Below are 25,124 nucleotides of genomic sequence, written 5' to 3'. Positions count from 1 at the left end.
TCTAATTGCCTTACCTACTCCGCATTATTTAATTACTGCAGGAACCCTATGAATTAAATACCATTGTTATCCCCAGTTTGCAGGCAAGGAAAATGAGACATGAAGAGAGAGATGAAGTATGTTTCCTGAATTCCTTAGGGAATGGCTGAGCAGGGACTCCAACCCAGAATCCACGCTCCCAGCCAGTGCTGCATATCCTCTCCCCTTGGAGGAGACCACAAAACCAAAGAAGAAAGACAAAGAAACAAACCATGGAGCACCTTACTGTGGTCTAGAAAATTCTGTCACTGTCCTTAGTTATCACAACAATGTGAAGAATGGTTATTACTTCCTTCTATTTGTGAGATTGATTAGGAAACCGTGCTCGGAATCATGAGATAAGCTTCAGCCCTTAAGAAACTTATTTCTACTGGGGATCAAACACACAAACACAGAAGGAATTGGCGCAGTCACAAGATGATGTCAAATGTGTGCGAGGAGTAAAATTATAGTAAGATCTTCAAAGAAAGAGTGTTTAACCCAAGGGAGATGCTGGCGAGGCATCCTAGTGAGGGCTTGATGTGTTGATTTGGGGTAGACATAGAGGAAGAACGAACGACATTGTCCCTGACTTTTGTTCTTTGCTGTAGGTGCAATTTTCCTCTTTTTTGTAAATGTTTATTATTTTACAATTTATTAGCTTTTGTGTTGACAAAATTGATTTCCAGATTGCCCTCTTTTTAGAGGAGTGTCAAAGCAAGAACAAATGCCTAAATTTAGGAATGGTATGAATGGGTGAAAGAGCAGAATATGCAAACTAAAGAGGGGGGAGGTTGTTCTCTGCAGGTTAGAGAAGGCGAAGGAGGGAAGATACTGGGAGGTAAAGAGATGAAAGGAGGGTAAGTGGAGTTTAGGAAGGAGAGTGATTTTCCCTGAGGGAAGTCTATTTTGAGATAGGACCTGGATTGGCTTCAAACCTTCAGGGGCCAGACTACTGACCTGTATACTCTTGGAGAGGCTTTCATAAATAAGATGTTGTCATTTGCCTTTTTTTCTTTTTCTTTTTCTTCTTTCTTTCTTTCTTTCTTTCTTTCTTTCTTTCTTTCTAAGAATGTCAGAGGAGTAGATAAGAAGAAAGAAGAAAAGTCTCTTAGCCAAGACTAGTGCCAGTCCCCTCAGATCAGTGGCACATTGTCTCAATCCAGGGGAGTATTGCTACTGCTTAGCATTTGGGACAGGGCCAATGGTGGCGCTCAGCAAATATGGGTTCCATCTCCTTGAGAATAATTGCCTTTACATCTTGTGACATCTTCCATGGACGCTGTGATGAAAATCAATTATAATCCCTTTTGGTGGGAGAAACTAAATTAGAAAGAAAAATGATTAGAAACAGAAGGCAGCTTGATGCTTGTGATGCCAGATTTGTTCAACATGTGATTCAAAAGCCGTGGATAAGTTTTTCTGGCCGTTCTCCCAATTAACAACCTTTAGCTTACTTAAAAGCCAAAATCCGTGACTCAAAAGAGCGTGCTAGGAAGAAATTTTTGACAGATAAAATTAGCTATTCCTGGCAACATCAAATAACATATATACATACACTCACGTACCTTTTTTTGAAATGAAGCTCAAAATATACCAAGATCTAACTCAAACTACTCCCCAGACTCCAAAACTCAATTATAGTCGCTAACGTTTATCAAGGGCTTACTATGTGCCAGGCACTGCATTTAATTCTCACATCAACATTATGAGTTAGGTACTAGTCTCATATAATCTTATTTTGAAGGTGAGGAAATTGAACCAAAGGGAAGCTAAATAACTGCCCACAGGTGGAAAATGACAGAGCCATTTTCAGTCTGGACGACTGAAACTTCAGACAGTCTGACTCCGAGGCATTCCTGATAAAGTCTTTGCCTTCGAGGAGGTTGTAGCCTCGTAGTGGATTCAGACAAGCACCCTTCAGTGTGGTAAGCGCGTGCATATTAAGAGTGCTAAGGGGCGCCTGACTGGCTCAGTCGGTAGAACAACCGACTCATGATCTCAGGGTCATGAGTTCAGGCCCCACGTTGGGTGTAGAGCCTACTTAAAAGAAAAAGAAAAAAGACCTATGTAGGAAGATAATCAACCCTGGACTTTGGCTATTGGGGAAGACTTCATGAGAAAGGGGCAACCAAAGCAAGACAGAAGCTAGGGGTGGTGAAAAGGGGAAAGAGTCCCAAAGAGAGGAAGAAGCAAACCTCCAAGGCAGAGAGAGCTCACTCAGTACCATGGGTGCATAGAAGAGGGTGATGGAGAGCCATTTTGAGAAATTTTAAGCTAAGAACAAACCTGACCAGATATGCATTTCTAAAACTGTTATTGGCTGGTTTGAAGAATATCTTCTGAGTAGAACAAGAAGAGAAGCAGGGAGAACTATTCGGGGGCTATTGCATTTGGGGTAATCCTGGTCTAAACCCAGGCAGTAGCAGTGGAGATGGAGCCAACCGGAGGAACTGGAGAGTTATTTAAAAAGTAGACTTGACAGTAGAATGACATCAAAGGCATCAGAGAAGACTGAATCAGGAGGTGTCCTAAGTTTCTGCCTTAGGCAACTAAATGGATGGGATACCATTCGCAAAGACGGGAAATTCAGGAAGTGTAGCAGATTAAAAAATGGGGTTGAAAGAAGATAATTAATTCCATTTTGATCATATTGAGGTACTCATGCAACATACAAATTCATAGGGAGAGCATTCTTTATGACAGAATAATTCACGTGAGTTCTTTCAATCACCCATTTGCCCTAATATATTTTTCCCCTAATATATTTTTAAAAGTTTGATTCACAAAATTTTTAATAGAACTTTTCATCTAGTAATCCACAACTATTAAGATAAATATATGTATATATAATTTATCTTATCACGAGGGCATTTCAAACATCGTATTAGTTCTTTTTAAATGATTGACAAACTACCATATGGATATAACTTTTAAAAACCTCAGTACAAAATAGAATACAACAAAAATAAGTCTCTTCATTAATATGAACTTATGTTAAGCTTAATAGAGTTACAGATGGTTACATATAAAAGTACTATAGATATGTTTATATATGTATTTCATATATGTAAAATGTTACCTAATATTTCATAATACACACATGTATTTCTTTGCTCTATCGCAATGCCATCCCAGCAGCAATGAGCACACCTACTGCCCACATCATGGTTCCTAATACTGTTTCCCAATAAAAGAAACCAGTGGGCTTCCTTAGAGAAATGGCAGATTCAAGGACTGATACAGGAAATATACAAGATAAGCCTGGAGGGGCTCCTGGCTGGCTCAGTCAATAGAGTATGTGACTCTTGATTGTGGGGTTGTAAGTTCAAGCTCCATGTTGGGTGTAGAGATTACTTTAAAAAAAAAAAAAAAAAGGTAAACCTGGAGCATCTTGCAATGCCAGAAAGTAAGAAAGTGCTCCAAAAACCAAAACCAAAACCACCCTACCATTGATGGGGACGTGTCGAAGGAGCATAGGAGCCAAAAGAAAGAATTTTCAAGGCCAAACCTGGAATAATTTGATGAACAAAATAAAGTCGTATTAGATTCTAATACAAAGGATAAAAGAGTCATGGTTCCATACTGACATGAATAAGTAATTGAATAAATGAATAAATGGAGGGGGTGACACAAATCTGTTACAGAAGAATTCTAAATAATCTATGTAGATACTCTACCCTCAAGGAGATGGAGGTTAACTCTCTACTCCTTAAGTGTGGGCTGCATATAATGACTTCTTTTCAAAGAGTATGGTCATAGAAAAGGGGGTAGGGTAGGAGAGAGTCACTTTACAGTGGAGAAACCTAACAACAGTACTTTATCCAGGTGATCAAGGTCAATACTCTCTCAACAATGGTAAGTCATACTGAAACTGTGTATCCTTGATACGATATGATAAAAATGGCTCTTGGCCTGCATGGTTTTCCTCCCCCTTTAAAAAGCATAACACCAGTCTAAGTATGAGAAAAATTGGGTGAATTCCAGCTCAGAAGTATCTTACCAAATGCTTAGCCAGTCAAGGTCATCAAAAACAAAGGAAAGCTGAGAAACTGTCACAACCAAGAGGAGCCTAAGGAAACAAGAAGACTAAATGTAATGTGAAACAGAAAACTAACGTTTGGTAAAAACCAAGGAAATCTGAACAAACTGTTGACTTTGGTTAATAATAATGTATCAATTTTGGTTTTTTCATTGTGGCAAATATACTAGACAAACTTAAGTTGCTAATAGGAAGAACTGGCTGGAGGGTACATGGGAACTCCATACTATCCCCTCAATTTTTCTATGAGTCAAAAACTATTCTAAAAATAAACCGTATTTTTAAAAAATCTTGTTTCCATCAGAACCTTGTTTCTGATGGATCTTTCTAAAAATACTCTGTTTATATGCGGAGATATTGTCAATTCACCCCTCCCTATTCTTTCTCCACCTTTCTCTACTCTGCTCTGTGCCCTGAAGACTGATCTTATGAGTAATGAACAAGCTGTCTGGCTCCTTAGCTGTCTGCCTTCTTCCAGTAGAATTTGGGCAATGGAGAAATGGAGGGGTGGGGAAGATCCAACCAGCAAAAGATGAGAGGTAAGGAAGGGGAGCAGTCTGTACATTTATACCCCCAGCTTCTTCCTTGTTGGGCCTGGAGTTAGCAGTGCTTCTGTTCCTCTATGAAGGGCCACGGTTCCTTCTGGGCATCCCTGTCTAGCTACTCTGGATTGTGGTAACAGCTCCCACCCCCTCTTCCCTCAGGCTAGAATTGCTGACAGCTGTCTTCTCAGGAGACAGCTGACAGCTGCCCTCAGCTAGCCCTGAGGTACTTCACCATTACCTTGTTGGTTTTCCTTGACCTGCCCACACTTTTATAAACAGTCCCCTCATTAACTGTGTCTCACAGTCTTACCTCTTTCTTGCTAGGCCTCTAACTAATATCATATACAAATGTATAGTCCTTTCCTTTATACAACTAGGAGCATGCTATACACAGTTTTTGCACCTTGCCTTTTTTTCATCTAGGATACATTTCAGGTTCCCTTCCATGTCCATATTTATCAGTCAACTTTGTTAGTATCCCATAGTATCCTATTGTCCGTATATATCATACTTTAAATATTATATCAAAAGAGAGGAGTTAAAAGCTGAAACTTAGCATAGGGACCATGAATGTACCCTGGGATGGGGGAAGAAGATAGGACTAGAAATTCTATGATATTGTGGTGAGGAAAACCGACATTGCCAAAGCTCTGGAGAGGTGAAGAAGGTGGAAGTTAAGAATGTAGGCTTTGGAGTCAAACTGCTTGGGGTCATATTCTAGTTAAGTCAAACTGTGTGACCTTGGGCAAATTATTTAACCTTTCTGTGTGTACTTTCTCATCTATAAAATGGGAATAACAATATCCACCTCAAGGTAATCCTTAAAGCTCAAAAGCAGTCAGGCTTCCAAGTCAGCTTTCAAGTTCTACCACACTGGTAATAAGACCCATTTAGTGGAAGTAATGCCATGAACTTCCATCCTGGTCTCTCTTCCTGGTCCCAATCCTTTGATTCTTTCTCTTCAACCTCCCTCAACTTCTTCCTTCTCTGCTCATCACCCCAATCTCTCCTTTTATGCATGATAGGCTTTCTCTCTCAATATTTAAGATTTGCTTTTAAATGAATTCTTAGGTTCTAGAATTAATTGTGTTGTTACTACTTTATAGTTCAATAGAGGAGGTATACATAATTTTAAAAACCATTTTTTTAATGAAGCAAAATAGCTGTCAGCCAGCCAAAAAAAAAAAAAAGAAATATGTCTCAGATAATATGCTCTTGTTTTCTCCCAAAAGCAGTTAGAGTCATTGTCTGGATCAACGTCTGCTCAGATCTAACACGGATTACCTTAACTACTGAGGAGAATTTACTGAGTGTAAGGCACCACCAATCCCCAAAACAGTGAAGTTATTAATCACACATGGAATAATTAGAAACACTTGAATAAATTATAAATACTAAATTTTTTTCCTTTATACATGTCATTTAAAAACATAGCTACCAACAAAACTTTATTCAGAAAATAGTTCTCCACAGAGTTCAATGTCTCTTATTTTATTTAAATTCAATTAATTAGGGGCACCTGGGTTGAGCAGTCGTTAAGCATCTGCCTTCGACTCAGGACATGATCCCAGCATTCTGGGATCGAGCCCCACATCATGCTTCTCCGCTAGGAGCCTGCTTCTTCCTCTCCCACTCCCCCTGCTTGTGTTCCCTCCCTCGCTGGCTGTTTCTCTCTGTCAAACAAATAAATAAAATCTTTAAATAAATAAATAAATAAATAAAATAAATAAATTCAATTAATTAACATGTAGTGTATTATTAGTTTCAGAGGTGGAAGTTAATGATTCATCCAATGCATGTGACACCCAGTGCTCATTGCATCACGTTTCCTCCTCAATGTCCATCACCCAGTTACCACATACCCCCCAAGAGTTCAAGGTATTTTAGGGGTTTTTTTTCTCGCCACTTAAATTCAAGGATCATCTGCATTTTACAGAAATGCAGAGGTCTTTCATTCTCCTTTATGACCTCTCAAGGCTTGGTGCCGGCCTTTTTATCTGTCTACCCTGCCCCCTCCCCAAATGCCTGGGCGTAATTGCTACATACATACATATGGAGGGCTCCCAGTTTGCTATCTCTAGATCTGACTTACCTGGATTTCAGCCACGCTGCCTTCCTTTTCCTCAAGCACTGCCTGCTCTTTCCTGACTCAGGGTTTTTGCATTTGCTGTTCCCTTTTCCAGGAATGCTCTCTCCTCATTTTTCAGATCTCTCTTCCAATGACATACCCCATTTAAAGCAGTGCTTCCACTCTCCTTGCTGTGCATTTTCCCCATCAGCAATTCCACGTGACATTGTTCTGTTTATTTCTCCCATAGATTTCATCACAACTAGAATATTATCTGATTTATTTCTTTCCTTGTAGTCCTTGTCCCCCACGGGAGTATAAATTCTTTGGGGGCAGGAACTTTGTTATACCTGCTCACTGCTGTATCCCTAACACTTAAGACGGGGTCTGACACAAGTAAGCGATTCAATAAATATTCACTGAATGAATGAATAAATGGATGGATGGATGAATGAGTGAATGGAATACCTAAACATCCAACTCATGACAACAAGGCACATTCCTCAAGTTTCCCTTTTCCCCCTCCATTGATAACTACAGGCTAAGGTGTGCAAGGATAACTTTAAAGTTTCATGCTAGTGAGAGACAGATTTCCAGACCACATGTCTAATTTGGATTCATATTAAAGAATCTGGTGCTTCCTCTACACTCTGAGACATTATTGAATTATATAAAAATACATTTTTATTGACACTGCAAGGTGTTTTAAATTGGAATGCATGGCCACTCAGTTTTAGAAAGAATTCTTTTTTTTTAATGATTGTTTTAAAAGCATGGATTCTCAGTTTTTAAAATTAGTTTCATTCCTACCTAACAGTTTCTCAAGATTCCATCATTAAAGATTAACCAATCAATAATTTAACAAGTGTTTCTTCAGTACCTATTACATCATCATGATTTGCCAAATTCTTCTCTAGAGATGCAAAAGAAGACTAGCATCATAATCTTCCTTACAGATAGGGGAAAAAAAAGACAAACAGGAAATAATCAAAAAGCTTAACAGTGATTATCTGGGTGATGAGATAGGAACTGAATACTGTTTTCTATTTTAATGTATTTTTTAACTTGTCCGCTTATAAGCTTGTCTTACTTTTTAATACCATAAAAGACCTATACGATATCATTTCTGTCTTCAAGCAGCATATCTTGTATCAGGAGAGAGAAAAAAATAACATACAGGAAACGAATAGAGAACTATTGAATACGAAATTGTGTGGTTACTGAAAAGCAGCCCAATGAGTTGTTCAGAGGAGAGATCGGAAAAGGTGAGAGAAAGTTAAAGTTCTTTTTGTGTATAAATAGGGCAGAAATTAGCATCTATTGTCTTGAGAAAGTCAACAAGCAAAATGCAAATAAATGCTCAGGATTAAAGTTGATTTTCCCAGTGAAAATGACCCCTTGCCCAGGCAGCCGATTTTTCAGAGTTTCTACTGCTGACTAACACTGTCCTGAGATGTGAACGGTGTTTCTGTTTGAAATATGGACAACAGTGAGTTCCAAAAGCTGCCTCCAAACAGAAGGGACTCAATTCAGTTCTACAGAAAAAAAATAATAAATGAGCTACACACATTACGATTCAAAGGCAGAAGATGATAAACGTCAAAGTGTAGGATGTTTTTGAAAACAGAGTTTGAGGCATTATTTGCACATTTCCATTAGTTTGTGGTTCTTCTGATTGGGGAACTTTTAAGTTGTTTGAAAAGAAGAAAGTAAAACTTTATGCCATGCATTTGCTCTCTAAACCAGAAAAGAAAACTGCAAAAAAAGGCTAAAAATTGCTAACTAAACTCTAGGATACCACCAATTGTAGGATGACTCCTGATAAAAGGTGAAAAATGTGCATTTTAGAATCAGTGAAATAGTGTATACATTTTGCAACCACTTGATGAATGTCTGCTGCACCCACAGATACGAGACCAGTGTCCTTGCTGATTTTGTTCACCATTGTACCTATGGCCGACACTAATCGATTCTTGATAAATCCTTGAATGAACGAATGAATGAATGAACAAACAAGCGTGTAGATCGAATAGTGGAATTTGTCTTACACGCCAAATAACTAAATGATAAATAAGAAATGCATTTTAAATCAGCATTAACGGCTAAATAAGTGCTGGAAAGTAGCAATAACATTGTCTGACATTTATTTTGAAGTGACACATTATGTCTTTGGAAAGAAGTCCTAGAAGAGATTAAATTCTGATAAATAAGAGCCACCCACCTCTGTGTGAACCAGGTGAAGCTTGATTTGTAAACCCTAAGTGAGTAATTTGAGGTGTTTAATATAACAAGTAAATTAGACAGGGAGAGCAAGCTGTTATCACATCCCACTCTTCTCTGTTTTTAAAAGACAGCCAGATTCAGCCCTATGAGAAAAGCAATTCTCTACTTTTATAGAAAGCTGTAAGGGAGATGCCATTCTGTCCATGCACCATTTCTTTCTCTCTTAGAAAAGGCATTTAAAGGGCACCTGGGTGGCTCAGTTGGTTGGGTTGCGGGCTCTTGATTTTGGCTCTCATGATCTTGGGGTCCTGGGATCAAGCCTCCCCTCCCTCTACCTCCACGCTCAGCAGGGAGTCTGCTTGAGGATTTTCCCTCTGCCCCTCCCCTCCCTCCTCAAATAAATAAATACATCCCTTCATAGACAACCTGCTTCTGTTTTGGGGATTCACAGGTAGCAGAGCCGGTCCGTTGCCGCGATCTATTGAAAGTTAGCCCTCACCACAAGGGTTTGTTAAAAAAAAAAAAAAAAGAAAGAAAGAAATAATCTTAAAAAAGAAAGAAAGAAAAGGCATTTAACAGAAGAAAATAATATCTTTAACCAGGTACATGCAGCACTTACTATGGTGTGATAATTATTAAACCAAATTCTTACATAGAAAGATACAGTTCAAAGAATAATTCTATTCTCCAAAGGAGGTTATCCCCTTGCCTTCTAATGTAAGTTGATAGTCTATTTTCTCCTCTGTCCTTCTGACACCTCTACCCCACTCCTTGTTCCTTTGACCTCTACCACCACCACCAAACTGCCACTAAGTTCTGATGCAAGTGGTCCACAGAGCTGACAGGCCCAGGTTACCAGGGTTCAAAATAGCAAGTAACAGGGAGCAGAAGTTCTAGAATGGGATGTGGGTTATATGTGTATTTGCGTAGAGCCTCCACATAAACTCAATGAAGAATTGTGAGTCATCTAGGTGAGTGACTGTGGAACCAATTATATGAACTGATGATACAAAATTCTGGGCAGCCATTGGCAAAAGTTAGGAAAAATCCGTATGTACTCACCTGGAAGATATCAGTGACATAGACTTGATTTGGAGGGGAAAAAAAAGTTGTAAACCAATATATAGTTTAAATTTTAGTTTTTGAAAGAAATATATTTGGGCTATATCTATTTAGAAACCATTATAGAAGGTAATGATGGTTGAGGGAGGCATAGTACTTGCCTTCAAAAAGTTTTGGTCTCCAAAAAAAAGTTTTGGTCTAGTGAGGGAGATAAGACTTGTATGAAAACAGAATTAGGATATTAAGGTAGATAGCAAAAGGCATCTTGAGAGAATCCGATAAGGGGCCAAGAGAATTCAGAAAAGGATTCATTCTGACTGAGAGCATCAAGGAATGTTCATGGAGGAAAACAGTGTTTTAACTGCAGCTTGAAGCTATGTGTGAGGGTATACGGAATGGAAACATTTAGAATCTTCTTTAAGACAAATATTTGCCTCTATTTCAGTGTAGTTGAGTTACACATCCAATAATGTGTTACTTATAGAAAATGCCTGTATATATATATATATATATATATATATAGTACACTGTGTATATATATATATATGTATATATATATGGAGAGAGATGTGTATGTTTAGTACATGTAGCAATTTAGTAGTGGATGTACATTTTAAGTAACATACAGAACCTTAGAGGGACTTCGAACCCTATCATAGGATGTTTAATAGCATCCCTGGCCTCCATCCACTAGATCTCAGTAGCATACCCTCAGGCATGACAACAAAAATGTCTCTAGACATTGCCAAATGCCCCCCGAGGGGCAAAATAGCCCGTAGTTAAGAACCACTGGTATATGCAGTTGACCCTTGAACAATGTGAGTGTTAGGGCTTCCAAACCCTGTGGAGTTGAAAATCCTCCAATAACTTTTGCCTTCCCACAAAATTAACTACTGATAGCCTACTCTTGATTGGAAACCTTACCCGTAATATGATCAGTCGATTGATTCATATTTTGTATGACTTATGTATTATACACCGTATTCTTACAATAAAGTAAGGTAGAGAAAAGAAAATGTTATTAAGAAAATCATAAGGAAGAGAAAATACATTTACAGTACTGTACTGTACTTACAAGAAAAATTCCACCTCTAGGTGGTCCTATGCAGTTCAAAGCTGTGTTGTACAAGGGTCAACTGTACAAGCTAAACCTTCCCTGTCAGTGGGTAAGAATTCTCAAGTTCATGACCTGGATTTTTATTTTTGGGTCCCTTCTTCAATGGTTCTTAACTTTATTTAAAGTTTATTCATTTTATTTTAAGTTATCTCTACACCCAACATGGGGCTTGAACTCAGGACCCCAAGATTAAGTGAGAGTTGTACGCTCTTTCCACTGAGTCAGCCAGGCACTCCTTAACCTTATTTAAGAATCAAGTACGGTTTTTTTTGTTTTTTGTGTTTTTTTAAAGATTTTATTTATTTATTTGACAGAGAGAGATACAGCCAGTGAGAGAGGGAACACAAGCAGGGGGAGCGGGAGAGAAAGAAGCAGGCTCCTAGCGGAGGAGCCCAATACGGGGCTCGATCCCAGAGCACTGGGATCACGCCCTGAGCCGAAGGCAGGCGCTTAACGACTGCGCCACCCAGGTGCCCCTCAAGTATGTTTTTGAACATCTGTTGAAAGCTGTTGACTCATTCATTTATCAGGAAAATGTACATGCTCACAGCATGTGGAATACAATTACAGAGAATTTAGGGTTCTCCCCTGAGGAGTTCTGTTTCCTGGAGCTTAAAGAATTGTCATGGTTTGTATTTTCCAGCTAAGCAACTGCAGGCTGGTGTCCAGAAGGTCCATAGTCTCTTTTGGAGTCTCTTCTGTTTTTACTTCAGAACACTGATAATCGGGGGAGAATTTTCCTGTTTACTAAACTCTCCCATCCTTCATCTTCACCTGCATTAGCCAGTGAGATTCATCCCTGCAGAAGTCAGAACCCTGCTGAGGTAGGATAGATCCGACTCCCCTTAACTTATTTCTAGTCTCTGTTCCTGTCGAGTCCAGCTGATTCCTTCCTTAATTGCCCAGATGACTGAGAAGAAAGAAAGAACCAAAGAGTCAGCAGGGAAAGAAAGCCAGCCCCCTGGACACTTGGTTTTGATTGTGAAATATAACACACACAGGCACACACAGAGAGAAAAGTCCATACACAATGTATCTAAAATTATGAATAAATAATGAACTCTCTATAACCACCACCCACTGAGTACTTCTGAAGAAACACTTTCTAGAAATACAGAGCGTTATTAAATACAAAACTGGCCACTGCTCCTTTCCTCCTCCCCCACCCGGAGCAACATGAGAGCTGTGTGCCAGACTCCAGAGCTTCTTGATTCACACAGCCTAGGAGCCAAGGTCAGCGCTCCCAGCAGTCGAGTTTTCCACGCAGGGCGGGGCTCTGCTCTCCTGGAACAAGTTTCTCTCTCCCACTCCCTGACCTCGCGTTAGCAATCGGTAGGTGAGTGAGGATCCCGCTGGCCCTTACGTGACAACCAGTAATGTTCTCGGCCTTCCCGGTTCGGCAAAGGGAAAGAATGCGGGAGGAGTAGCATTTCTTTCCCAGTAGGCTAGGTGGGGAAAGAGGCTACCTCTGTGTCCCTCTTTTGGACTAAGGTGTCTCTGTTTTTCCATAAACAAAACGTCTCACTGCCTTCTGCGAGCGCTATAAAGGCAGCGGAACCGCTGTCCCGGGGGCATTACGGGCGGGCCACCAGCCAAAACAGGTGAGCTGGCCGCTGAGGATGCCGCTTACTCCACCCAGCTTTGGCTTAACTCCCGGGAGGCATCGCTAGCTGCTAATGGGACTGGTGTGGGGACACCGAGCGGGCTGGCAGGGGGCAGTACAGCCTTCTTTCTGAGAAGCTGCGAGCGAGAAGGAGGCTAGCAAAACCGGCCCCGGCAAGAGATCCGCTCCACCTGCCCAAAGTTCTGCCCCCGGGAGTACTACGACCCGCTGCTGGAATCTACCTGCAGGCCACGTAGCCTCGGGACCCGGGGAACGTGGCCTGAGGTTTCCAGGCCTGGCCCGGGGGCCAGCGCTTCTCTCCTAGTGCGCGCCTGGGGCTGTGCCCTGGGTCTGGTGCGACGCGAGAGGGGAGCTCACAGGGTCCCCTTCCGTCCCCGCACGCGCTCGGGCCCCAGCCGGGATTTGGGGAGATTTCAGGACGCGGACAGCGCCCTGGCTGCCCGCGGGTGGGGACTGGGTCGAGCTCCGGAAGACCCCCAGGCGGGCCTCACCCTCTTCAGAGTCCGGGAGCCCCGGGCAGCAGGTGCAGACTACGCGACCCGAAGGTCCTCACGTGCCCGGGTGCAGCCTGGTGGTGCGCCCCGGGGGCGGCGGCCTGGAGCGCCCAGCAAGGCGGCGCGCTGGCCAGGCGCTCCGGGATCGGCTGCAACAGGTGGGGCCAGGCGACAGCTAACGGGAGGTCGCCTCTTCCTGTCCCTTCCTCTTCGCCTCCTCTCCCTCCTTCCCCGCTCCATCTTCTTCCTCCTCTTCGTCCTCCGCCTCGTAGGTCATGGAAGCGCCAGGCAGCAGGTTGGAGCCGCCGCCGCTCCCGGAGTACAGCTGCAGCTACCTGGTGTCGCGGCCCGTCTACAGCGAGCTCGCCTTCCAGCAGCAGTACGAGCCGCGCCTGCAGGAGCGCAAGACGCTGCGGGAGAGCCTGGCCAAGGGCTGCAGGTAGCGACAGCCGCGGGCTGGGCGCGGGCAGCGGCGGGGCCGGGCGTGTGGGCGCGCGGACCCGGCGTGGGAAGGCGCGCCACCCTACGGGGTCGCCCGGGTTTCAACCATCCACATTGCTGTCCTTCCTGGTCGCAGGATGGCTCATCATTCTCGGCCCGAATTGACTCTAGTCCCAGAAATTCATCTTTGGCGAGAGTGTGTTTCCGGTTGCCCCACCTCTCTTTTTCCCCCCTCTTCGGGACAACTGGAGTGCGCTTTGGGGTACAGCAGATCCCTACGGCCTCCTGGTGAAGGTCGGGCTGAGGAGAGTGGAGAAGAAAGGGGATCGATTAAAAAGAGATGATGGGTAAACCCATCACCTGACCAGGAGTCCTTGAAACTCCAAGTTCATCTAGGCAGGATGCCACTCGGAGACACGGAATGACGGCTAGAACCCAGGAGAGAGTACTCCAAGTTCTTCCCTCGGGCAGTGGGAGCCCCAGGGAGACCTCCATCGCTCTCTAAACCCAGACAGGCCACCCGTAATCAGATACCACAAAAAACAAAAAAAAACTAGAGAATTGTCAACTGCTGCCAGATTTTCTTTCTTTTTAAGAATGTTTTTTTCAGAATGTGAGTTTATACAAAAGTAGACAGTATATAATGGAGCCCACTCCATGTTTTTACCCACCACCCAGCTTCAACAACCAAGCTCTGTCTCTACCCACTTGCCCCCCCTCCACTATTTTTTTGAAGCAAATCCTGTATAGTGTATCTTTTTGTCTGTATATATTTCATTATATATCTCTAGGGACTCTTAAAAAAAAACCCAATCCCCTTATCACACCTAAAAAAATAATTCCTTAATATGAAAAACATAAAAATGTCCAATTGTCTCATAAATATAATTTAAATAGTTCAGTTGAATGAAAAGTCAGATAATGTCCACCCACTCTTAACATTTGTTTTCTTTTATTTATAGGGTGCCAAATTTAAAAAATACTAAGTAGAAAGGTACAACAAAGTGTACATTTATCATGTTAAGATTTTTGTATAAATTGGCTCCAAGCCTGTATTGCCAAAATAAAGAGAATGTGTTTATTTTTCTTCAAAGAAAAAGTAGCTGAAGAAGGAGCCTGGGTTAGAAGTCTGAAAATTAATCTCCGTTTGGAGACTCCACATAGATCGTTCTGTGGCTGGTCTAGAAAATGGGTCCTTGTGTAGGGATATTTTCTCAGAGGATTACAAAGGTGGGAGAGGGGAGGGAACACTTAATCCTGTGTTTTCTAGTACAGAGCATTTAAAAGGGTAGATAGAGTTCTTGGCAAAAGCATGGTAGCATTTCAGCGTTAGTATTTGCCATGCAATTCTTCTTCTTTTTCTAAATGGTTATAAAGACCAGCAGAGTCCAGCTCAAAACTTTGTGCTTTGCAATTGGTTATGACCGCAATGGTATTGGAAACCCAGTTTTCTTGCCTTTTGACAGCTGTTCAAGAAAGAGAGGCCTTGGTGTCCTGAAGACTCTCCTGCCCATTTTGGACTGGCTCCCCAAATACCGAATCAAGGAATGGCTGCTTAGTGACATCATTTCAGGAGTTAGTACAGGGCTGGTGGGCACGCTGCAAGGTAAGGTGGTTGGTGGATTGGGTCCGAAGTGATTGAGGGTCACAGTCCCCAGAAGCAGTTCGTAACTTCCACCTGAGTCCCAGGAGTCTGTACCAAATCTTTGCTTACCCTTTGAGATCTTCATCTTTCCTGTAGAGCCCCTTAGTGGACAGATTTGTCTCTTTTTTTTCCTTTTCCTTAGAGTGCTCTTGCTGGGAAACCCTGCTGCTTCTCGAGCTGCCTGGCTTCAACTAGAGCCCTAGCATCTGAGCAGTGGCTTCCCAACTTCTATTGACCACAACTCACAGTAAGAAATAGAGGTTACATCATGATCGGCACACACATATCTCAAGTTTCGTGAAATGATATTAACCCTCACTACAAGTGATATACTCTGGTAGTTTCTGTTCTGTCCTCTTCCATTCTGCTTATATTTTTTAGATGATGATTGCAGTTCATTAAATTATTTTGCATCCCACACATGGGTCTTGACCTGCAATTTGAAGGTGGCTCAAGGGAAAGTGAAGGAAGTGTTTTAGCCTGGAGTGTTGTACATAAGCATTTTGTTCTGTCCGTAGTTTTTTAAATTCATCCCCTTATTTTAATCTCTGGCAAAATGTCTTAACAGAGGTGTTTTATTTTGTTTTGTTTGTTTTGTTTTAAACAGGCTTTATATTATATTTCCGTGAGCATCTTAGGAATCTGTTGCATAGTTGGTGAATTGCAGTATGGGCATTCTCTGTCCCCCATCCCTATTGTCTTGCTTCTGCTATCTCCCCAACTCTACAAAGCCCCTGGACCATGAAAACAGAAGTCTCATTTACTTATTATAATTTGATGGGGCATCTAGTATGCTCCAAGCCCTCGGTATGCTGACGTGAATGAGCTGTGCCACCTGCTCTCAAGGAGCTCATGGTCCGTGGAAAGTAGATAATAACAGTTCAACAGGGCTGTGACAGGGGTAACAAGGCCTTGGAGGTGAGTGTGCACAGAGGCTCACAACCCAGCCTTAGGGGACTGGGAATGGCTTCCTGGAGGCTGAGTTGTCAGATGGAGTTTCTGTGAAGGTTTAGTTTGAGATTGCCCAATGATGGCAAGTAGAGTCGGGTGGGGATGTGGGTAGAAAGATGGCTTGAAAATGGACTATTTCAGAAGTTAGTGACAGTCGTTGAGCAACATCATGAGCCAGCCTTTGCCCGTAGAGCTCTCAAGATTCCTCGGAGCAAGCCAGGTAGATTTCCACAGAGGAGGGTATTCTGTGGCCCCAGCGTGGAGCGCCAGCCTGACTGACCATGGTTTCAGTCACAAAGGCGGATGGAAGAGGAGGTAGGGCTGAGCAGTACATAAGTTCGATGATGCCCCGTGCCCACAGTGGGCTCTAAAAGCTATGACATAGCAACACTGTGTGACTCCTGGGAGACAGGAACCGTTGAATTAATGTTTGTTTAGCTAGTGCCCGGGATGGAGACTGGCACAAAGTAGATGGCCTCATCTTCACACTTAGTGAAGAGGTCTGCATTGCTTTTCCGATGATGAATATATGTTGTTTACTATGCTAAAGGCTTTGGCCAGTTATCTCATTTAATCCTCACAAAAGTAATCATTAACTCCTTTCCAGTAGATGAGAAATCCATTAAATCTTTTTCTGTCTCTATAAAGTGACCTTTGTAACGTAAATTTCTGGGAGGTTAACCTGGTTCATTCATGCATTCATTCATCCTTCATTCACTTAATACTATTTATAAACCAATTCTGTATGTCAGATGTTCAGCCACAAAGATTCAGTGGATTACTGACAAGCACAGGTACTGACCTCACAGAGTTCCTTTCGAATGGTGGACATTAATTTAATTAAGTTATTAAATAAAGGAGATAAATGAAAAAATATTTACAAATTGTAATAGATTTAATCCATTGTGTGGGATTAAATACTCTGTCCTAGGGATTACTTTGAGGAGGGAATATTTATTTTAGGTAGAATGGTCAAGGAAGGCTTTACTGAGGGGATGAAATTTAGTCAGATTCAGAGGATGAGGAGACAGCATGGAAAGAGCAGAAGGAAGAGTGTTAACCAGGCAAAGGCCCAAGGGCAAAAGGAGTTCAGTGTTTTCAAGGGAGTTGCAAGAAGAATTCTAGTGTGTGTGGGTGCGGGTGTGTGGGGGGGAGGGTGAACAGAACAAGATAAGGTTGGGTGGGGCTGTGTTAGGATGGGGCAGGGAGGCACTTGTTCTCAGGAGGCTTCCTTGAATATGGTGCCTTAGGCACTTGACTTGCCTCAGCCTACTCCCAGCCCTGGAGGACAGTTGTGTCAGCTTAAACCAGCTTGAGCAGGAGACGGAGAGATCTGATCTGCGGAGAGATCTGATCTGTGCAGATCTGAAATGTATTCTGGAGCAACAATCACTGGTGTCTACTGATGGATTTAGTATGTAGCCGAAAAATCCCAGATGGCTGCAAAATTGTTGGCTTGAACAACCGGGTAGATGGTTATGTCACTTATTAAAATGGCAAAGACTGGCTGAGGAGCAGGCTTGGGATGGACAGTGAAGAGTTTCCATTTGGACATGCTGAGTTGGAGATGTACGTGAGACCTCTAAGTGGAAATGCCAAATACAGAGTTGGAGCTGTTAAAAGTGTGAAGAGCAGAGGAGAGGTCTGGGCTAGGCAGAAATAGCAGGGAAGCATCCCTGTAGCAGTGGAATGCCCCAGACTACCCAGGGAGAACGGGCAGATGGAAGAGAAGATGGCTGGACCATTCAGAGGTCAGGAGGATAAGAGGAGGGCCACAGAGAACCATGAGGAGGCTCAGGACGTTGGAGAGAAAGAGCGACTGGAGGGATGTGGGGTCAGAAGCCAAGAGAGGAGGTTGCTTTTAAAAGAATAGAGGGGAGATAGTGTCATACTCTTCAGGGAAGAGTTTGAAGATGGAACACAGACAATGCTTTTAAGAAGGTTTGTTGTGTGGGCCGCCTGGGTGGCTCTGTGGGTTAAGTGTCCGACTCATGGTTTAGGCTCAAGTCATGATCTCAGGATGGTGAGATCGAGCCTGGCATCAGGCTCCGTGCTCAGTGCAGAGTCTGCTTGAGATTCTCTCTCCCTCTGCCCTTCCCCCTGCTCCCACGCATGCTCTCTCTCTCTCTCTCAAATAAATAAATAAATATATATTTAAAGAAAGGTTTGCTGTGAAGCAGAACAGAAAAATGGCTGTAACCAGAGAGAGGTAAGGGATGGAGGTAGAATGAGGGAGGATTTAGGTTTCTTTTAACAGAAGAGATACCGGAACATATCTGGGAACTGGTGGGAATGTCCTTGTAGAGAGAAAGGCATCTATGGCCCACGAGGTCGAGGAGAAACTGAAAGTGGTGACAAGGGGGGACTGCAGCTGGGGCTCAAGGACAGAAGTAGGTGGGTTGCTTCTTCTTAAAGACAGGAGGGATATCTCCTCCATTTTTGAAGGAAGAAAGACAGAACAAATGGTGCTAATATAGAGTGGTTTGAAATTATGGTGAAAAGCAAATTAGGAACATCTCTTATGGATTCTTTGTTTTAGGTGGAGTCTAAGATTCATCTCTGAACTGTGTCTGTGTGCAAAAGGGGGAGGGACAGTTTGAGGAAAGTGCAGGAGATCTGAGTCTTTTTCAGAGCAAGGACATGGAGTTGGACCACCAGGCAGTCCGGAGTACCCACTGGGGCTCCTGTTCCTGAATCTTCCGTGACATTTGTCAGCCAGAGTGAAGATTATCTAGTCTCTATTCCATTTATCCAGCTGCTCAAGGGCTTGTCACCCAAAATGTAGAGGTTTGGGTTCAGTTAGACTGGGGTTTTACCCGACAAGAAAAGGGAAGGGGAAAGAGAGTGAAGCAGGGGAGTTGAGAGTATTTCTGAAATTCCATGGACAGGAGGCAAGAGAAGGCAGGCGGACACCATGGACAGGGACAAGGTGAATCAGTTCATCCTTTAGAAGCCCCATGAGAACAAAGAAATGTTATAACAAGGATTATGAAGTAGGCAAACTGAAAGGCTGGGAGGCTGTAGTTTGAGAGAGGTTGCTCAAAATTGAGATTCCAGGGGCGGTGCCATAGTCTCTAGTGGTCCCAAGATCATGACACACCTCTGGCTGGCTGGATTTGATCCCAGGACGGTGGGATCATGACCTGAGCCGAAGACGGACGCTTAAGCTTAACTGAGTGAGCCACCCAGGCGTCCCCACATAAATGCATATGTATGTAAAAAAATAAAATGTCAGAATGATAACATTAATTCAGGATAGCGGTTGCCTTCTGGGGGTGGAGGGAGGAAAGACAATGTGATTGAGGAAAAGTACACAGAGTTGCAACTTTACTGGCAATTTATTTCTTAAGCTGGACAGTGAATACACAAGTATTTATTCATGATATTTTCTTTTTGTATATGGAAATGACTTTGTATATTGAAAATCTTTCAAGAGTTTTTTGTGCATGCAACATCCATGTTTACTTTTATAAAAGTGGGAGCAGGCATACTTACCATGATTTTTTAAAAAAAGATTTATTTATTTGAAAGAGAGAGAGCATGAGCGGAGGGGGGAAGGGGCAGAGGGAGAGGGAAAAACAGTCTCTCTGCTGAGCAGGGAGCCTCACCAGTGACCAATGTGGGGCTCGATCCCAGGACCCTGAGATCATGCCTTGAGCAGACAGGCAGACACCTAACGGACTGAGCCACCCACCCACCCCCTTACCATGATTTTGAATCCTGCTTTTCCTTCCTTTTTCCTTTGTTCTTTACATATCTCCATGTTAGTAAATGTACTTCTATATGTATCAATTTCATTTTACAGAATCAGTTAACCACTTTTCCGTTTTGAGACATTCATTCAGTAAATAATGCACTTGTGAGCCAGGATATTTAGGTGGTTTTCTGCCCTTTTTGAAACTGCTGTAAATGGAATCCTTAACATGTTAAGAACCCAGTGACCAAAGGCCTTGATTTTTCTCTCACTATGAGTGAAATGTGAGGAGGCAATATGGAGTAAGATGTGTTAACTACCTAAGAAGTATTTAACTAAGGAAAAGAAGGCACCATTACGGTCTTTCAACTGCCATGTACATGGAAAAGTTGAGATTTCTCCACACTGTGCGGCACGGCCCCAGTGGAGAAGCTGAGCTCCTGGAGGAAAGCCGAGGAGAGCTGTCTTACCTGCTGCTGGGTACAGCTGGCATCGTTTCCTTTGTTTGGATCTGACACAGAGAAACACTGCATTCACACGAAACGTCTGCGTGCACAGCTGCTCTGAGCCTTTGGACTGAACTGACCAAGTTTTTAACCAACTGATTTGACTTCCTTTTTCCACTTGTCTCATCGGTGGATAATTGGATTACTGATCAATTTGATCAATTTTTTAAGCAGGTGGTGCGTGAGGATGAATCATTATCTCAGCTGATCAGATCATGTTCTGCATCCTAGCGTAGCCCCAGACTATATGCCAAATAAGGAAGACCACCCAGGGCAAGCTGCAAACCGGGGAATATCTATGAAAAGGCCTTTCTTTGCACAGTAGAAAGAATACTGTAACTTTTGTTTGTGAATTTAATCATTTTGGATGTACTTTCAGGCATGGCGTATGCTCTGCTAGCTGCAGTCCCTGTTGGATATGGTCTCTACTCTGCTTTTTTCCCTATCCTGACATATTTTATCTTTGGAACATCAAGACACATCTCAGTTGGTAATTATAAACATATATCGCAATTGTATTTATTCACGTTTAATGTCTTTTTTTTAAAAAGATTTTATTTATTTATTTGACAGAGATAAAGACAGCCAGCGAGAGAGGGAACACAAGCAGGGGGAGTGGGAGAGGAAGAAGCAGGCTCATAGCAGAAGAGCCTGACGTGGGGCTCGATCCCAGAACTCCGGGATCACGCCCTGAGCTGAAGGCAGACGCTTAACCGCTGCGCCACCCAGGCGCCCCTCATGTTTAATGTCTTTGGCTATAGTATGTGTATTATGCTTCCATATCCTTGTTAATGTTTTCCAGGAAAATAGGCCTTCGGTGTTTTGCGGGCTTATCCAATTCAATGATGCAGTGGTTCTTCTTAGCTTTCAAAAAACCATCTCTTTAGTATTAGGTTTATACTTAACTCTTTTTTTTTCTTTTTTTTAAAGAGGAAAAAATTGAAAGATTGTCAAAATTACAGCTTACCTTCAAATTCTAGCATATTTTCATTTTAAGAAATGTAATAAACTTGACTCCATATTTAGGAAGTGTTCTCTTCCAAAATACAAAATGATAAGGGGAAAAAAATCTTCAAGAGGTCTTCAAATCTGCTGCTTTACTAGACTAACTTACCATTTACTAAATTATGTTCATCAAATACATATTCATCATTTCATTAAAAACTGTACTCAATTTTAAGTCCCTAATATTGGAAGACTGGCAAAATTGTGCCAAAACTATTTAGAAACTAAGCTTGGCTTTCCTTCATGGTATGGCTCAAAATAGGCTTATTTTCTGCTGTTCCTAAAATTTGAATTCTCTTTTGCTGGAATGTTCTGGTAAATGAATGTTTTAATGCTATTTTGTGACTTTGACATTTATACTTGAGATAATTTTGCGCCTACATCCATCTGCTGGCTAGACATGTCTACCTGGACAATCCTCTTGAGACAAATACAATCATCTACTGTATCTCCAGCCCTTATCCTCATCTTTAGCCATTTTATCCCCAGTATCTAGCCTTGACTGTGGAAGGAGATCAGGAAGAGGCTATTGATTGAAAGCACTTCCTCACCTGGGAGAATCAATCAGTATCAAATGCTTGATAACGTGAGGAACGTAGGATCTGATGTTTTTCTTTTTGGTATTCTATACATTTAGACCCTCTGGGTTACTGGATTTTGGTACTGAGCCCTCCCAACTGTTAAGGCCTTCCATGACGAACATACAGGATCACCATCAGAGATAAAAATATAAGGAGTGATTGGGAGAAAAGGAATGCTTTTAAAACACAGAATCTTATGGACTGGCATATGATATGAAAAAATAATTTGTCCTGAAAAGAGAAAAAGAGAAACTATATACGCTTTTGGATGTTTCTTTATCCTAACCTGGACCTTGTGGTATTGATCAAGGTATTCAGCTCTGCAGAGCTCAGGGCATTGAATGCTCTAGGAAATGAGCTTATATGGAATAAATAAGATAGAACAGTAAGGATTCCGCTGGTTTGCCACCTCTGCCAGGAAACCTTTCCGGGCAACCCCCCACACCCCTGCCCCAGTACACATGAAGACTACGCAAAGACAGGATAGACAACCCTCTTGTGTATTCACAGAGCATCCGGAGTGTTGTATTATAATTGCCTACCTACATGTCTCTCTTGCTTATTTCTGGGTCACAAATGCCTTGAAACATCTGCTTTGTAGCTTCCTTTGTGAACAAACAATATTTTCCCAGTCACAGTCAATAATTCCACACATCTTTCTAACCCCATGTAGACATGTTGAACCTAAACATTTGTGATGAATAATTATTAATTGATAGAGGCTTTTTTTTCCCCAGGGCCATTCCCAGTGGTCAGTTTAATGGTGGGATCTGTTGTGCTGAGCATGGCCCCCGACGAACACTTTCTCATATCCAGCAGTAATGGGACCGCATTCAATACCACCATGATAGATTATGTGGCCAGAGATACGGCGAGAGTATTGATTGCAAGCACCCTTACTCTTTTGGTTGGAATCATACAGGTAATGGGATTACAAGTACAATATGGATCGGCATGATTTTTGTTTGAAATAACTGATTATAAAGCATGTGGACTTCAAGATTCATTTAAACGTGAAACCGAGCAATTTATTGGACCCCCAAAGTTATTTTCTAAATTATATTGTTTTAGGTCAGATGCTGAAATAGTCAGCAAGACCCCACTTATGAAGGCTCGAGTATCATCAAAGTCAGAGACAGAAAAAAAATCAGGATAACATGTGTGATTCAAATGAGGATGAGGGAAGGGAAATGTGCAGAACCAACAAAGGAGAAAAAAGTGTCCTGGTGAGCAGAGCCATGGGATCTGAAAGGCACAGAAATAAGCCACACGATTTTTGCTTTTCTTATTACATATTAGAAACACTTTAAGGTTCATATTACCACAGTATTCAAATTTTAGAGTGGTGGAGGGGCATTACGACAAGTATTTTGTGTTATTAGCAGGCCAACCAGAGTTTTAACTGATGTTAAGTTGAACTCGTTAATAGTTCAAGAGAGTTGGTCCTTCTGTCAGGCAAACATTAACTTTTTCTTTCCTTCTCATACTAGTTGATATTTGGAGGTTTGCAGATTGGATTCATAGTGAGGTACTTGGCAGACCCTTTGGTTGGTGGATTCACAACAGCTGCTGCTTTCCAAGTGCTGGTCTCACAGCTGAAGATCGTTCTCAACGTTTCCACCAGAAACTATAATGGAGTTCTCTCCATTATCTATGTAAGTGTGGCTTCTAACTCCGGGGATGGCTCCCTGAGAAAACTCTCTTCTTTTCTTCTTTAACCTGCGTCTGGAGAGCGTAAGTTCCTCCATGCCATACTTTGGGATGCATGGAAAACATTCTTCTCTGAAAGCAAGCAATAGAATCAGGAGTAACATTGAAGACGGCACATTTTACAAATCATCGTTCTCAATTAGTCAGAATGGTTTCAGGAGTGTCACCGCACTTAAAAATATTAATGAAAATAAAAAGGGAATCTGGTCTGGGATGCCATGGACTTGAGTTCTAGTCTCAACTTGGTCTCTGATAAGTTGAGTGACCGTAGACACACCATGGGGGATAGTGGCCGAAAGCTCAGGTTTGGAGCTGAATGACCTGGAGTCATGTCCTGACTGTACTGCTTCCTAATTATATGAGCAAATCACCATGCCTCAGTTTCCTTCTCTGACAAATAGAGTTAGTAATAATATCTATATTCATAGTTAAGTTAAATAGGGTATAAGAGAAGCACTTGGCCCAGAGGCTGGCACATAACAAGTACTTAAAAAAGGTAGGTAGGTTGGAATTATTATTTCACATCTCAAGCCTACTTTCTTTTTTTATTGGTAACATGAAATGACTGGAGATGTAGCTCTAAAGCCCTTTCTAACTGTGAGAGTCCATAAAATGCATAATGTAAATGTCTCAGCAATTATAGATGAAAAGGAACATTAGATTCGGAGATGATTCAACATGCAAAAAAGATGCAAAAGAAGGATGTAGATCACACTAGATTTGAAAAAGTCCTTGGATCTAAATATATGTTTTATGTAAAGTATGCTATTGATGCTTGAAAATGATAATGATAGTAACATGATGTCATTCTAGCTTGGGGAGAATGATACTATACAAAAATAATGTGCTAGTCTCAAGAATGGAGCTTAAGTCCTTTAGTGACCTATGGATTAGCTTCTAAAACAACTAAGGCCATGCATCCATATGTAAAAACTAGCGAGGTGGTGAGGAATTTGCTTGGATTCATGACAGTGCCATAATCCCACATTGTCCTGTCCATTCAACAAATACTGCCCAGTGCCTATTGCAGGCCAGGTACTGTGCTGAGCAGTGGGAATAGGTAGAGGAGGCAGTCTAACATAGTGATTAATCAGTGGCTTTAAATTTCAGTAGAGCTGAGTTGGAATCTTGGTTCCACTACCTACTTACTACCCATGTGATTTGAGGTGTGTTATAGTTAACGTCTCTACACCTCAGCGTCCTTAATTGTAAAATGGGAGTAAGAACAGTAGCTGCCTCTTAGAATTGTGAGGATTAAAAAGAAAAGTCTGTATAAAGCACTTAGTACACTATCTGGCTCATATAAGAGCTCAGTTAATTATTATTATTATTATTGTTATTTTCATTACTAAGGTGACTAGACCTCATAGAGCTTACTGTTCACTTCCCGAGGAGCCA

At 42.0% G+C, this 25,124-nt stretch overlaps 1 protein-coding gene across 2 annotated transcripts in view; it reads left to right on the top strand.

Moving 5' to 3' along the window:
- The first annotated feature begins 3,346 nt into the window (after positions 1-3,346).
- Positions 3,347-25,124, top strand: part of SLC26A4 (solute carrier family 26 member 4) — a 55,870-nt gene continuing 34,092 nt past the window's right edge. The window contains exons 1-7 of one of the 2 annotated variants that reach the window (XM_034666374.1): positions 3,347-4,599; positions 7,814-7,938; positions 13,466-13,632; positions 15,101-15,240; positions 20,810-20,920; positions 22,754-22,938; positions 23,507-23,671. In XM_034666374.1, coding sequence (XP_034522265.1) covers positions 7,909-7,938; positions 13,466-13,632; positions 15,101-15,240; positions 20,810-20,920; positions 22,754-22,938; positions 23,507-23,671 — 798 coding nt within the window. In that variant the 5' untranslated portion in view covers positions 3,347-4,599; positions 7,814-7,908. Of the gene's footprint in view, positions 4,600-7,813; positions 7,939-11,508; positions 12,677-13,465; positions 13,633-15,100; positions 15,241-20,809; positions 20,921-22,753; positions 22,939-23,506; positions 23,672-25,124 lie in introns of those variants that run through there. The other variant, XM_019807065.2, reaches the window with a different exon arrangement.

This window comes from Ailuropoda melanoleuca, chromosome 1, assembly GCF_002007445.2.
Source record: "Ailuropoda melanoleuca isolate Jingjing chromosome 1, ASM200744v2, whole genome shotgun sequence".
In the NCBI taxonomy this organism is placed as follows: Eukaryota; Metazoa; Chordata; class Mammalia; order Carnivora; family Ursidae; genus Ailuropoda; species Ailuropoda melanoleuca.
This window is presented reverse-complemented; position numbering and strand designations above follow the sequence as displayed.